Genomic DNA, 15,022 nt, shown 5'->3' with positions numbered 1-15,022 from the left:
CTCAATGAACTCAATAATTAAGATTTTCTTTTATAATAATCAACAAATAATACCTAAAACTATAATAAAACAACTATATAAAGACGATAACACATACCTGATTGCACAAGTACCTTTTACATTTAAAATGACACACCTGAATGTGGAAAAGTGATGCAATTTATTTTCATTAACTGCATAATTAGTTTATGGAAACCACCAGTGTATAATCAAGGTGTGGCAAACCACTGTGAGTTAATTACAAGGGAACGTCCCACAGCTGATTGGCCAATATGCAAAACTCCACAAAGGAAAATGACAGACCATTTTCATAGAAGAAATTTTGATGCGTCACAGTATGAAAAGCAAATAATTTAGCTGCTTCAGTTTCAAGTTTCTGGTGTTGTGCTTACTGGGACACTTAAATAGAATGGAGCCTTTGTTAAAAATGTATTATGCCCTTTCCTTAAAAAACAACAGACTCATACAAAAGTAATCCCTTTCAATCATCACTTACAGCCCACTAGAAGTGTGTGGTGGTGTATTTTTCTGCAGAGACTCTGTCCTCTGCATGCATTTTCTTATTTTCAGTGTTTGAGATGTGTATGGGTATGTACCCCCTACAGCACTCAGGTGAGGTCTGGGCTTCATAAAAAGATAGCAACCAAGTGCCAGACTGTAAGCCACAGGCATCTGAGAGACACAGTGCCAGAAAAACAACAATATAGTGGGACAAAACACCAAACGTGACTGAATCTGGGGATGGTTTTTACTTTGCATGCATACTACACATGCATAGTAATAACAGCTGCGATTTTCTAATGTAACGAGTCAAAATGTCTCGCCTAAACAATGACATTGAGAGGTACCAGTCAGGGGATGGATATGAAGCAATTTCCAAAGCAGTGAAGTACAGAGCACAGTAAGGTAACTCATAACCACTGCAAATATGGCACAGTCATACAGTAAATCAGGAGCCACCAAGAGGCTTCTGGTAAGTGTAAAGGAGGTAAAGGGTTCATTGGGTGAGATAGGAGACACTGCATAATATGGCTGCAATGGTGTGAGATCTTCACGGCACGATAACTGTCTCAGAAAATGTCGCAGTATCATATATCACAGTATTACAGAATTATTATTATTATTATATGACAAAACTACCTTTAAGGACTGAAAACAAAAGGGTTATTTTGGGTTGAACAACATTTTATTACTATGATTGAATCTCGAAATCATTCTTCAAATGGAAATGTGTATAAAGTAAAATAAAGTTGAGACTGACCGCTGCAACCCTACTTGAAACTTTTTTCTTTTTAAATGTAAGTTACTGTAAAAAGTCTCCCTTTTGAAAATTACAAAAATAAAATTGAGATTCTCAGTCCAGTTGCATTATTTTTTCACTATCAGATATAAGCAAATGTACACCGTATAACTGTAAATTTTAATATTGTGAAGTACCTTAAAACCGGTATACCACTGCAACCCTACTGCACACAGATACTATTGTCTGTGTGCTCCTCTAGCCGTACACTCTTTGTTGGAGAAGAACTTGGACTGACATCTGGCCTGTTTGGTAAAAAGTCTGTGAAATGAGAAATGTGAGAATGAAAAACATGTGGAAGAAAGTTTTATAGCCTGAAGTCGAACATTAGAAGAAATTTATAATGCCAGCCATGACACAAGTGGGGACAGCCTCATGCTGCGGGGGTTTATCTGCAGCAGAAACACTGAGATATCTTGGAGGAAAAAATGAGATGATTTATTTTTTTCAGCAAGACAATGCCAAAAGTGAAGTCAACGCTGCACATACATCATTTTAAAAATAACTACATTATCGACCAGGAATGACTCAATCCTAATGTGACTTGACAGAGCTTGAGCAGTTTTGCAAAGAAGAAAAAAAATGCAGTGATCACAAATACAAATCTGATGTGGATCAATCCACATTAGGACAGACTCAAGGCTGTAACTGCAGTCAAAGCTGCCTTGACTAAATGCTAGCTTGAAGAAGGTGAAATGTATACACTGAATTATTTCAGCTTTGTACCTCAAATGAACTAATTTGGAGGATACTTCCCCTTATTGTGTTGCTGATTAGTGCAAAAAAGGCAGAATTACACCCACTGTGACTGAAATCATATCAATAAAACATGAAAAATGTTCAAAAGGGACTGCGGTGGATATATTGCAGTAGGCACTGAATGTCATTAGAGATCTAACTTTTTTTTTTTTTTAAAGACAACAAACACAGATATTTTCTGATTAATGTTTTACTCAAAACTGCATTGCATCCCCTCCCAAAAACATTATTTTTTCTTTGAAAAATATAAAATAAGGTGGCAGAATTAAACTCAGAATAACAGTTTGTCATTAAGATGGCATGAGAAGCACCATCCTTATTTGGCATTGCATTTAAATCTTCAGGCAAGTCTGATATAGCTATCCAATTTTAACAATACGTTGAGATATGCCTCTTTCAAAAGTTATTAGTGCTGTGATACTCCTACATGACTTACAGTTCAATTTGTAACAATTTGTGACAGTTAAAACAGGTTATCCAGTATCAGATGTCAAAGTAAATACAACATACACTTGTGCAAAATGTGTATTTCAAACCTAAAACAAAGCTCAGGAGAAGCCCAACAGCACTGAAGATTACGAGTAAGTAAAATATAGTGTACACAAGAACATCTTTATATATTAGCTTTGTTTATCTTCCCCTCCACCCTTGACACAAGAGGTGATACAGAAAAAACAGCATAGCTGGGAGCAAGCAGAATTGATCATGTTCAGTTTTATCACACAAAACCTCTGGCAAATCTCTATTGGTCACATCTTTTCCCAAATATATACAGCTAGGCTAGTTTTGGGTTGTATACAGGTATATGGTATAATGCACACACTGCCCTTCAATCTTCTGCATCCTTCGATATAAATATTTATGGGGTGTAGATGGAGACAACCAACAGTGTTACCCTACAACAGAATGATACCATGTGACTCCTCTCCTCTGTAATAACTGTAGAGTAGATTGCGGATGCCCTTCATGATTGTAGTGCACACACATTATCAAGGGAGGAGTTATGTACCCAGTCACCAGAAGGGGGCAGCACTGGCTAGTCTTTTACATGGGTCCACAGGGCAAACGGGGTTTCATTGGTCAGGTAATCCAGGAGGTGTACCCCAACAAGGATTAGCACATGACCACAGAGATGAGTCCATCCCCAGTCTGCACCCGTCCAGTGTCCTTTCCAGTCCAGTCTGACGCTATCATTTCAAGAAGACAATGTAGAAAGCCATGGCCAAACAGGAAACCGCCACGGCAATGTGAAGCCGCGACCCAATTACCGCAGCTGAGAAGAGAGATGGAGGAAGAAGAGGATGAGTGAAGAAAATTACAGGTAAACTGATATAAAGAACAAGGTGGATATAGCAAACCATCTAAACAGATGTGTTATCAGTCAGGTGAGTGCTAAAGTCAAAGACGAGTCTAACAGCACAGTGTGGTCTGTAAATATTTGAGTAGTGTCAAAATTAGAGTTGTTCTGACTATATACACAACAGAATAGTAAATTTGAAATGAAAAAATTACTGCGATTAAAGTCCTGACTATGAGCTTTAAGGGTTTTTAGATGTGTTTACATCTGCATGGTATATAAGAATGTCCACTATGAAAAAACTCCTATGCAAGACAAATAGGCCCTTTTTCCACAGGAGACATCCTTACTTATGACAGCATGAAGTACAAAAGCAGAACTAACAGCACTGAAGACGGATTAGTTTCAGTAAACTAAGCCAGTACGCCAATGAGCCAGCTCTGAGTAGAAAGATACACAAAAGATGTCGAAGATACTATTCACATCTTCCTACCTTTCAGATTTCATTTTGATGAAACCACTTGTTAAAGAATGCATTCTCAAGTTTTAGGTATCCCTGTAGATACAATCTGTAGAAGTCACAGTCCTACCTTTGTAGAAGACGCCCCACACTCCTTTCTTCTCTGACAGCAGCCAGCTGTTGAGCCGCGGCACCTTTTTGAGGTATGCACAAGTGCAGATGAACAGCAGCCCAAACACCAAGATGCCATCGAAAGAGTACACTATGGAAGAAGGGGAGAATAATATCACACAGTCAACCTTGCCTGCTAAAATCTAAATACATTACTTTTTTTCATCTTAATTGACACTGTACAAAACAAAATCTGTAAACTGAATTAAATGACAAAAACAATCCCAGAAACTAACATAAAGTCTCAGTTATAGACTCATTCTTTCTGCAGTGCTGCACTGATTGGTTTTACTTAATGAATTTCAGAAAATCTCTGTCAGAGGAATAGCAAAGAGACAGACTGGAGAAAATAAATATTGAAAACACATATTGCTGCTACATAAAATGTAAAGAATTGTGATTTGATAAGGACATTTGTACACATATTCTTTATATTACAGTGTCCACACCAAACAACCTGTCATGACACCTTCAATTTATGTCTTAGCTCTGATGTAGATTTGAGGGTTAACTGTTTATGTTTCTGCTGCTTTGTGTATATAATCTCCACTGTAAAAAGTCATTCAGTTACATTCAGTATAAACCCTGAATTGTGGTGGATTTTCCCTCCACCCTGCATGTACCAACTGTGTTGTTGACTCTGGCAAGTCCTGAGTTGTTTGCAGTTCCAGCAACATCATGAATCTCGTGTACCGACATCAGCAGTGGACCAGAACAACAAATGTGTAAATGTTTAGTCAGTTAGCTTGCATGCTAACATGATATCTTGCCTTTTCAATTATAGTCGTGGTCTTATTGATAGCTGTTATTTTCTAGCATTAGCCACTGATACACTACCGTTGGTTAAAGCTAGTTAGCAAGAAACCTTGCAACCTGAGTAAAATACGGTATTAGCGTTTCACTAAATGATGCCAAACCTCTACCATCATTCTATAATTGCAACAAAGAAGCGAAATATTAAACTTCGTGAGGACGAATTTGTTTAGTTGCTAACAAACTAATAACAGGGCAGCCCAGGGCCACGTCTACAGCTAACCTAGCTTCCACGTTAGCCTTCCGTCCCAGAAGTAACGTTAGCTAGCCGAACTTAATGTCCTGTTATGTTGTCGACACTAGTTGGAAAACACAGTTGACCTACCATTTGTCATATTCGCAGTTTGCTCTTTGACGATGTATTATGACGGGTTCTTGCTTTAAATTAACAATCCATCATGTCATGCATAAAGTGGAGATATAATGCAGTCTTATTCGCTTCGCAGTCAGTCGGTTGACATTTCCGGTTTCACTGGCTTACACTCTTCTTCTACGTTTTATGTTTGTTGTTGTCCATCGAACATTTACTGCCATCTACTGGACATTATGATGAACAATAAAACTGCACATTTTAAATCTCATACATCACATATTTTTATCTGTATGCACTCTTTCTATAAATTAACGCTATCATGACACCTCTGGGAAAATGTCATCAGGTGTACAGAGTTTCCTTTTTTGTTTCAAACTTTCCTATTGAATATATTGCATGCAACACAACCACCATAGCAATAGTATGGGAGCGAAATGCATTCACTTAGAAAAACACTTCTGCTCAGTTTTTCTGAATAATCGAGATTATTATCTCAGAATCCTGAGGGAAAAAAATCTACTCTTGTTTTTCTGAATTACCATTATTATTAATTTGGAATCACGAGAAGCTTTTCTTGGAAAAAATTAAAATAATCTTATTCAGAAGAGAGATTATACTGTAATTAATATTCATCAAAACAAGAGCAGATTTTCCCCCCTGAAACCTTTTCTTATGGTTCTGAGATAACGTTGTTGTTGTTGTTGTTTTTAATTTTAAATTTATTTTATTTTATCTATTTCTTTATTTTGGTCAACTTAATGCATGACACCGCTGTAAAAATTGAGACATATTTGGAAAAAGAGAAACTGAATCATAGCTAGTTTTTCTTATATTATATTCCTCTGGGTAATCCATAACCATGATCAGCATCTATAATGAGGAAATTTAAATTCTGCACTGATATTGTTTAGAGGATGTTAGAGAATATTGCCAAAAAAATGGACAGGACTGTTAATATAGAGATACTGCACTGTCTTTCATTGCTCATTTCTTGCAGGATGTCTTCAGCACAGTCAGCCCTGCCATATATGACATAGAGGCAGCACCTACAGAAAAAGAGGACAAGGACGAGATTAACAAAGTGGTGAAAAATGCTGGCTCTGCTTGCAGCCCTGAATCTGGCCACACCTTGTACAGAACAGAGGGAAGGATGAGGATTAAGCTGAGCTTCCACCCACACTACAATGAGCTGACACCACTATACAGACACCTCCACCTCATCCCCAGAGGTCCACCGTGGAACATTTTGTGCTGACAGCCATCAGCCATTCGAGAGTGCTTTCTGTGCAAATAAGCTCAGTCTCAGCCAGTCAGGAGGGATCTGAATCAGGATACCTGCACTGCCTGCATACTGTGCATATGCTCTTAATACATTGTTTCTGTCCCACTGGATGGACTCACACTGGTATCATGCTCAGGCTGAAAAAATTAACTGTTTTTATTGCACACCTATATGTGCAAATGCACCTGTACACTTTGTCGCATTGAGTTGTGTGATGCATAATGCCAATGCACATGCTTAAACCTAGGTCTCTCATATATCATGTATGTATTGAGTAGTCCCAATATTTATGTATTTTCACTTGTTTAATACTGCACATATTTTGTATCACTGCCGTGATTTGGACCATCCTCTTACCACTGTCATCAGCACTTTGATCATACTTAATCCCCTACATCTCTATTTAATATGTATTTGCAGGGCTAAAATTGTCAGTGTCACATCGTAACCCACATTTGTTGTGTCAGATTGTTTGCTATTGCTACACTAATTTCACCTCAGGACCATGAAACATTCCTCATCAACCTCTGTTTGGGTGCATTATTTTTCCATCTTGAATATAACTTTAAAGCATCAGGACAGTGGTGTGTAACTTTACATTTAAAGTACAATTTAATGTGAATTTGTCATTTATTTAGTTTACTTTATTATTTCATTCAGTATGTGTGATAACAGGTGGGTCTTTACAGTAAAGATACAAAAGCCATGCTTGTTTTATTGGTATTTCTTGTAGCATTATCCTTAATCATTACATTATCCTAATCCCTCCATATGTTGTTGCTGCCTTAGAGACAACAGAAGTTTCTCTCCCGAAGGGAACAAGGCTGGAACAAAGGGTCGTAAGACAGTTAATAAGATTTGATCGCAGGACAGTGAAGCACACCTGTTCAGATCAGCCTCACTGTAACTGCAGCTCAGCGTGCACCGTGTGAACAACTCTGTCTTCTGCTGCTTCTTTCTCTGCATTTGCTTCTGTGAGGACACACTTCTCTGTTCACCAATGCGTCTCTACCATAGCACACAGGTAAGATTGGTTTTATCATTACTTCTGTGGTAAATATTTATTTTCATCAGGACTTGGGAAGAAGAAAAAACCTATTTAATCATATTTGAGTTGGACAGAGTTTCATCTAGGCTCAGTTTCAAAGAATGGAATGTTTGGACATTAAAAGCCCTGATAAAGTTGGAAGTAAAATCCAAAACAGGAAGCTCACACTACACCCATTGTTATGAAAGACTCAAAACAGTCACAAACCATGGAGACTTTATTATGGACAATTTAACATATCAGCTACATAGCTGTAAATAATGTGATATTGCTGAGTAACTCTGAAGACAACACTGATTACTTTTCTTCTTTGTGAGGATGTGAGAATGTAGAGATGTGTTGATTCCTGTTTGACAAAGATTTGAATTTAATGGCTACAATATGCTGATGGGTGGCAGAATGGTCTGTGTGGATTTGCATTTGCATCATTTCAGTTGTCAAAGTTCATTTTGCAGATGAAATGCACTTACTTATCTGCTGTTCTTTATTCAGATATCTCAAAAAAGGGGTCTTCGAAATAGAAAAGGTAAGATAAAATAAACAGTTGTCAAGTTTAATGTCAGGTTTACATTGGTTTTGTGAATCTAAAGAAACAAATGCCATGATCTCCGCATGTGATCACAAATTGTAGCCCATTGCTTTTAAGTTCCTCTCATGATAGCACATATAACATCACACTAAGCAGCACCATTTCACAGAAGCTCATGTAATACTGTGTGTACAAAAGTGTCCTGGATTAAAAACTGAGCAGGATGGTGATGACTCCATGTGCTGGCTTGTATTTATGTGTGTCAGAGAGACATCACTGCTGGATGGCCTCACCACGCCAGGTGACTGAGAGTCCACAGCAGGAGCCTGGTGACCTCATCCAACCCAGAAAGCTGCCAAATCCCATGCTGGCTTCTCACCAACACAAATCACTACACCAAGAGCTGCTATTCTGCCACAAAAGGTGAGAAAACACTGAGCTCTGTACGTGCTGTCTGTGATCAGGCCACACAGGCAGCAACAGTAATGACGTTATATTTACCACAGAGATTTATACTATGTAAAAGACAAGGATTTGGTTTTCTATGCGACATTTTGTGTGCAGTAAAGACAGATTGCAGCTTCTCTCAGAAAGCAGAGGCTCTCCAGATAAGCATTTTATGTGTCTGCTGCCTCAGTCAGGGAAGCCTCTTAGGCTTCCTCTGCCCAGCTGCCCGGCGCTGTGGTCGGGGATAAGCAACGTGTTTAGGTGGTTTAACGCTGATCGTGTCAAAGGTACAACACCTTCGACTGAGCTCACTGCTAATCTCTCATCAGGGGGTCGGTGCTTTCACTCTCATCTGTCAGAGAAAGCAAAAATAATTCATATCACTGCAACAAAATCAACAGAATTTGGCTTGTAGTTCTCAAAGCATAAAGAAAAAGCAGGAACTCAACATCTTTCTGTCTAAATATGATGATATGATGACTCAAGATGATCCCCCAACTTTATCATACAAGGTCTGTGGATTATCTTGAGTAACTGTTTCATGATTTCTGGAAAGAGACATTGCTGTTGAGTGTTTCAAATGTATTGTTTTGGTGCTTTGAGCTCCACAAACCGAGTGCCATCTAGTTCCATTATGTTCAAGAGACGGCAGACATCTCTACAGCTGATATCTCAAAAAACACAACAATCTAGAGTGATACAGGTTAGACGAAAAACATGTGTTGTTGATTTTGGGATGAACTATCCCTTTAAGCTTATTAAGAAACTAAACACCCACCAACAGTGTGTCTTTGTACTTTAAACCATCTCTAGGGAAAAAGTTTTATGGTATTTTTTTGGGTTGCTTATCTTTATCTAGTAACTTTTTCCATGTGTCGTCAGAGGTCTACTGCCCAGAAAAAAGCCTGAGCTGCAGTGCGTGCTGGAACACAAACAGAAAGAGCAGCACAAGCAGAGGGAGCTGGCCCTCTCACCTCCCTCCGACTTGGAGGTGAAGCTACGCAGGAGGCAGCAGAGAATACAAATCGTGAGTATATGTTAGTCAAGAGCAAAGACTTAAAGTCTCACAGCCAGGGGAACACAGCGTTTGTAATAATCTATTTACTTTTTGGGGATGTTTGAGCAAACATGCAGATATTGGCAAATACTTAATCAGCAGGATATCCAAACACAGATGTTTCCTGTCTTGCAGTACGAGCTGGAGGAGGAGAAGAGGAGTGAAAGCCTGCAGAATATACCGGAGTTTGTACGTGTGAGGGGAACCCTGAGACGGGTCCAAACTTTTTCTTGGTGATGACAGGAGCAAAGTGACACTTAATGACATTATCGTGGAGCCCTGACAAGTTCCTACAAAGTCGGTTAAAAGGATCCTTTACTGGCAACTGCATATATTTCTACTGAAATCATCAAAATTGATCAGTATTACTTTGAGACTAATGTTGAAGTATAACGGATTGTTTACTTCAATCGCAGTTTGGAGTTGTAAAATCCTCCTGTGAGAGTATTTTCTCTTTAAAGTGTGTTGTGTAAAGATAATAAACCAATAAGTGTGTTTTTACACTAAATATAGCAGCTATTTAAAGGTATGTAAACTATGTAAGATTATTGTATTTTTTTTTTGTAGTTTGTGTGTTAAAAAAGCATTTTTATCAAGTTGGTAGCAATGCTACAGAAGTGAAATGCGTTCACTTGAGAAAAAAAAAATCTGTTTTTCCTGAATTAAGAAGGTTATTATCTCAGAATTCTGAAATAAAAGTTTTAATAATAAAAAAATCTGCTTTTTTCCCCTAAATTAATGAGATAAAACTCTTGTTACTTCAGAAATATGAGAATTTATGAGATAATCATTAAACAGAGAACATATTTTCTGTGTATCCTTTCAAATAACGAGTATATAAGAATACAAGTAACAAGAATACATTTAAAAGTTTTAATAAAACATCCAGGGAGGCTGACCATACACGTAAAAACAAACACTGAAACATAGGTTGTACTGAATTGTGGTTTGCTAGTGACAACAATGAGAAAATAAGTCATGTCATTGTTAACAAAAAAAATGTATAAGCCGCCATAAAAATAAGCTCGGACATGGCTCCTCTTGCAGCATTTCTTAAATGTTGGTGCTCCATCGTCATATCGTACCCTTTAAGCGATGCTGTACACATTTCACAAGTTTCAGGACAGAGCTAGTGACATCACAGGGTAAGTTCTGGTTGGAGAGCATAACATCAGAAAAAAACAAGTCGTTGAATAATAATTTATGGACTTTAAAACTTTGTTTCCTGTTTTAAAAAAGTGACCAAGTGCCGGCTGGTAGTCTATATCAAGTTTCTCATTCTGAATCTGTGGTGCGCTGCAGACAAACATTAATAACTTGATATCTCCACACAGTAAAAGTACTGACCTAAACTCTGAAGTGTGACGGCTGCCTTGGAAATGTAAGTATCCTCACATAAGCTCCAGTATGAGGAATAAGAAGGCCTGCTGAATAAAACACATTCAACCATTTTCTCTTACACATTCTTTGCACCTCCAAACAGATGAAACTTTGTTGTACCGTTGACCGTAAACAAAAATTTTACATTTAAAAAGTGAATTACGCATGATTTCCCCCAAACACATTTATAAATACAAACTCCACTCACAAGCAGCAACCACATCCACCGTGGTTCTGTCCCAACTCAGTACCAGTGTGTTGTGTTTGCTGCCGAATAAATTAACAATAAATAAAATACAAATAAAAACTGCTTTCACAAAAAAAGTAGACATCATGGCAGGGTGAGATTCTCCCGTCTGGTTTCCCTGTACAGTACTACTACACTGAAATAATGGTGAAACATATCGAATAGTGTTGGAAAATATTGAGCAAGAGGTACAGCAGAAGCAGCACAGACAGAGGAGAGAAGTAGGCCACCGACGTGGTGAACTGGCGGTGAGGAGAGCACTGACATAGGTCCGAAAAACAAGGCCAAAGGAGTTAACTGGTTGAAAAGGACACGAGCCTGAAACTGACTTCCTGTTTGAGAGTTAAGGGGTATTATTTTTCAGTCAACTCCCCACTGTTACACCCTTTAAAACTGTGAAACTGGAGGTAGGCATCGTAGTACGAAGCTTTTAAGTTGTATAACTATACGTGTGTGTATACTGTAACTATAAGAAAAATGGTTTTCCAAATCTGAAATGGGGTTTCTTTCATCATTAAAGCATCTACTATGTTGGCTGGAACCTGCTACATAACTTTAAAAGGTGTAACACTGGAGAATTATCCCTTAACCTCCCCCTGACTTGAAGATACAAATCAGAAGCCAACTTCAGGGCCTTGTGAAAAGGACAAAAACTAAGGAATGCCATCCTTCCTTTGGCAGCACTGTGAGGGTGGCACACTCCAGTCATACACGTAGGACAGCCGCAGCTTGACCTCCTCCTTGCAGAGCCTGCCGTCACGCTGCAGAGTCTGGTGTTTCTCCAACATGTCCTCCAAGCTCTGCTTATGTGTCACCAAGTATTTGTTGTTGCAACCACGCGATTTATACTCTGTGTCAAAGCGTGGGTCATGCGTCCGCCGCACATCCACTGGTGCCAGCCAGGCGCCCAGTGACACATCCTCACTCTGCCACGTCTTGAAGTAGCCTGCATTAAGATGCACGTAACGTACCAGGTCGGAGGAGAGGATGTAGCCCCCACCCAGCGCGTAGGGCAGGTAGTAGTCACAAAGCTCCCAAGAGCTTTCCCGCCACTTCCCAGCAGTCTTCACTCGCCCTCTCCCTGAGAAGAAGCCCCAGTATAAGCGGCTGGGCTCTTTCCCCTTCAGCTCCTCCTTTAGGAGGTCCAAGCGAGCAAATGTGTCGTCATCTGCTTTGAGGACAAACTTGAACTCCACGTTCTGGTCCAGCCAGGAGTACATGTGCAGGAGCTTGAGTGTTAAGTTCTCGTAAGAATCTCGCAAGTCAGGCAGTAAGAGCAAGTCCTTGTGCCGCCCTTGCTCTGTGTTAAGGTTCTGTAGGTCCTCGCTGGAAAGCCCCTGAGTTCCCACCACAAACATGGCGAGAACATCAGAGTCCCGCTTGGCCAACCAGGTGCTGCGGATGATGCTCCTCCGCTCTGTGTACTTGGGTCCGGTTGTGATGAGGACCACGAGGAACGCTGACAAGTCTTTGGATGTAGAAGGGGGATTGTGCTGCTCTGGATGGGACTGCAAAGCACTGGCATGAGGGGCTAAGCCTGGAGGGTCCTGGTGGCCCTGTTTCAGGGTTTCTGAGGTACATTTGGCCAAGAAGACCAGAACTACAGCAAAGCTGCACACAGTGCCAATGACCAGGGCTGTCTTGTGGCGGCACACTAGACGTAACAGATTCATGGTGCTGAGTCTGGGGTGGAAAACACAAAAGATTGTCAGCGTTAATGTAACTCAAATATAAGGTTAACTATCAAAACACCCAAATAAGACTGTTCTGCAAGCATCATCAGAAAACTATCAGGTGGTTGAAAGGGAATGAGCACAGAGACTGACTTATAACTGACAAATGTGCATGCTGTGTAACTCTAATCTTATAACTTAGATGTATGCCTGAATGAAGGTGCAGTTAGTAATCGCACAGTACTTCATGTTTGCTTCAGCACGTTTTAGGGCTGCACACTCATCACAGATGTAAACAAACATTCATAAGCACAAGAAAATATGTCTTGTGTGTTGTTTAAAATATGTTTATAGTAACAAATTGCATTAAATTAGTCGTAGCACCATCACTTCCTGTGTTTTACAGTTTGGCAGTGAGGTTTGCATTTGGATTATTAGATTTTGCTTGGATAGTTTTGCAAATTAGCAAAGTCCCTGCACACCCATGACTTCCTAGCACCACCTACTTGCTAAGTTCAGTAGTTGAACTGTACACACACGTGTCAAAGCAATGCTGTAAGCAGTAATAATTAAAGAGGATTTGTTAGTTACCTTGGCTAATTGAAAGGTACCTGTCCCGTGAGTGATGCAGCCAGAGCGGCCCACAGACGGCAGCTCTGCAGGGCTAACGCTAGCTACCGCGATGAGACCCTCTGCGCACTTTGTAAGCTCACTCCGCTGAAAGCAGACACACACGGGCGGCTCATATTGGTCTGACCGGGAGATGGAAAATACCGAGTTCACCGGTGTCGCTCAGGTTGGTTACAATAAGCAAGTTGATCCGTCCGCTTGGTGAGTTGAGCCAGGTGTCGGTGTGGACATTTTTTTGTCTTTTGGTGTATAAACCCAAGTCAAGTCTGTGTGGCAGTGACGAAGAGGAAACGGAAGTGAAACCTCCGTAAGAAAAAGGGGATTAAAAAACCCAAAACACTCATATGGACCTTTTTTGTTTTCTGTGTGTATGATATTATGTTATTCATTTTTAAAAAATGTATTATCGTATATAACTGCGCGAGAAGAAACTGACTTACTCCAGGACCAACTTTGGCCTTTTTTTTTGCTATAAACTGATATGACGTCTCAATAAAAAGTAATTTGTATTGAAAAAAAAACAAAGCTGTATAAAGTTTTTCTGTGTTAAATATCGCATGGTTATTCAGAAATAAACATTTGATTAAAAAGAATAAAAAAGAGGAGGAGCGATTTCATGACAGTTACTGATTTGCGCATGCGCATTATCACACTCTCCGTCAAGTTTGGACAGAGATATTAACACCGGACGTTGTATATTTTTTTCTTCATAATAAAAGCACCGAAGTATGGCCTTTTAGTATAATCATACAGGAGAGCAAATACGATTTGAGGGGTGTTTGTACGTTTAACCGCACGAAAAGTTAAATAGAGATTAAAGGGAGATGTGTTTCTTATTGTATTGTGGTAGCCTACAAAGCCAATATATGTTTAAAAAAATGTATTTCATTTTTGTTTTTCCAAATGATTGATTACAAAGGTCCTTTTGAAGGGTACAAGTCTGAATGGTTTTTTTTTGTTTGTTTTTTTTTAATTTTTGGAGGGCATCTTAAATTGATTAGAATGTAGGAACGGCATATTTAAGCTTTTGCCAGGGGTTTTTTCCGGCCGGATTCCCGTAAGGGGGTCTTGGGAACACACCCCTGTGAAATCTCTTTGTGAACAAGCTCTATTTTTATGCATTTTTATGCACTCTGGCATCTTATTTCCCCTGAAAAACAGTTTTTTTTAAATTACATTTTCAATATGAATTATGAATTGTGATGTTAAAAATAGTTGTTAGTAATTATTATTGAGTAAAAACAGAATACTTTGCAACTGCTATCATTAAAATTCAGAGAATTTTGAGGTTCTTGTAGCTACTTGATTATTTCCATTTTATGTTACCTTATACTTTTACTCCTTTACTTTATTACTACATCTCAGAGGGAAACCTTGAACATTTTACTCCACAGCATTAATTTGTCTGCTTTGGTTACTTTGGAAACATAGATTGATAATACAAAATATAAGCAACTAATAAATGATTATGTCTAATCATAGATTAAACTATCCAGCAGTATATAAAACATTTAAAATGAGCTCCACCTTTACCAGCTGCAAAGTGATAACCTGTGTGCACTTTAAATGAGTGAGGTTGGACACAGGAAATATTGAGTGTATTTTGATGAATTTTA

At 39.0% G+C, this 15,022-nt stretch overlaps 3 protein-coding genes across 3 annotated transcripts; 1 reads left to right on the top strand and 2 right to left on the bottom strand.

Moving 5' to 3' along the window:
• Positions 1-2,233: 2,233 nt before the first annotated feature.
• Positions 2,234-5,284, bottom strand: tmem167b (transmembrane protein 167B). The gene is made up of 3 exons (XM_049585071.1): positions 5,126-5,284; positions 3,947-4,078; positions 2,234-3,332 (listed from the first exon to the last, which is right to left on the bottom strand). The coding sequence occupies exons 1-3, from the start codon at positions 5,133-5,135 to the stop codon at positions 3,250-3,252; spliced, it is 225 nt and encodes a 74-aa protein (XP_049441028.1). The 5' UTR covers positions 5,136-5,284; the 3' UTR covers positions 2,234-3,249.
• A 1,857-nt stretch (positions 5,285-7,141) lies between these two features.
• si:ch211-160o17.6 (protein FAM107B) lies at positions 7,142-9,986 on the top strand. Its single transcript, XM_049585056.1, has 5 exons — positions 7,142-7,419; positions 7,936-7,969; positions 8,239-8,395; positions 9,302-9,446; positions 9,612-9,986. Exons 1-5 carry the CDS (start codon positions 7,396-7,398, stop codon positions 9,711-9,713), a joined length of 462 nt encoding a protein of 153 aa, XP_049441013.1. The 5' UTR covers positions 7,142-7,395; the 3' UTR covers positions 9,714-9,986.
• A 379-nt stretch (positions 9,987-10,365) lies between these two features.
• b3galt6 (UDP-Gal:betaGal beta 1,3-galactosyltransferase polypeptide 6) lies at positions 10,366-13,725 on the bottom strand. The gene is made up of 2 exons (XM_049573393.1): positions 13,368-13,725; positions 10,366-12,786 (listed from the first exon to the last, which is right to left on the bottom strand). The coding sequence occupies exon 2, from the start codon at positions 12,774-12,776 to the stop codon at positions 11,757-11,759; it is 1,020 nt and encodes a 339-aa protein (XP_049429350.1). The 5' UTR covers positions 12,777-12,786; positions 13,368-13,725; the 3' UTR covers positions 10,366-11,756.
• Between the last annotated feature and the right edge of the window lie 1,297 nt (positions 13,726-15,022).

This window comes from Epinephelus fuscoguttatus, linkage group LG1 (genome assembly GCF_011397635.1).
Source record: "Epinephelus fuscoguttatus linkage group LG1, E.fuscoguttatus.final_Chr_v1".
Lineage (NCBI taxonomy): Eukaryota > Metazoa > Chordata > Actinopteri > Perciformes > Serranidae > Epinephelus > Epinephelus fuscoguttatus.
The sequence above is the reverse complement of the archived record's forward strand: the minus strand, read 5'-3'. Positions and strand labels throughout refer to the sequence as shown.

Excerpts from the sequence above, each read along its gene's own strand:
- tmem167b (XM_049585071.1), bottom strand. Across the intron at positions 3,333-3,946 it reads GTGGGGCGTCTTCTACAAAG|CTGCGGTAATTGGGTCGCGG; the intron begins GTAGGACTGTGA and ends CTCTCTTCTCAG.
- si:ch211-160o17.6 (XM_049585056.1), top strand. The coding sequence starts at position 7,396 with ATGCGTCTCTACCATAGCACACAG. Across the intron at positions 8,396-9,301 it reads CTGCTATTCTGCCACAAAAG|AGGTCTACTGCCCAGAAAAA; the intron begins GTGAGAAAACAC and ends ATGTGTCGTCAG. Across the intron at positions 9,447-9,611 it reads GGCAGCAGAGAATACAAATC|TACGAGCTGGAGGAGGAGAA; the intron begins GTGAGTATATGT and ends CCTGTCTTGCAG.
- b3galt6 (XM_049573393.1), bottom strand. The coding sequence starts at position 12,776 with ATGAATCTGTTACGTCTAGTGTGCCGCCACAAGACAGCCCTGGTCATT.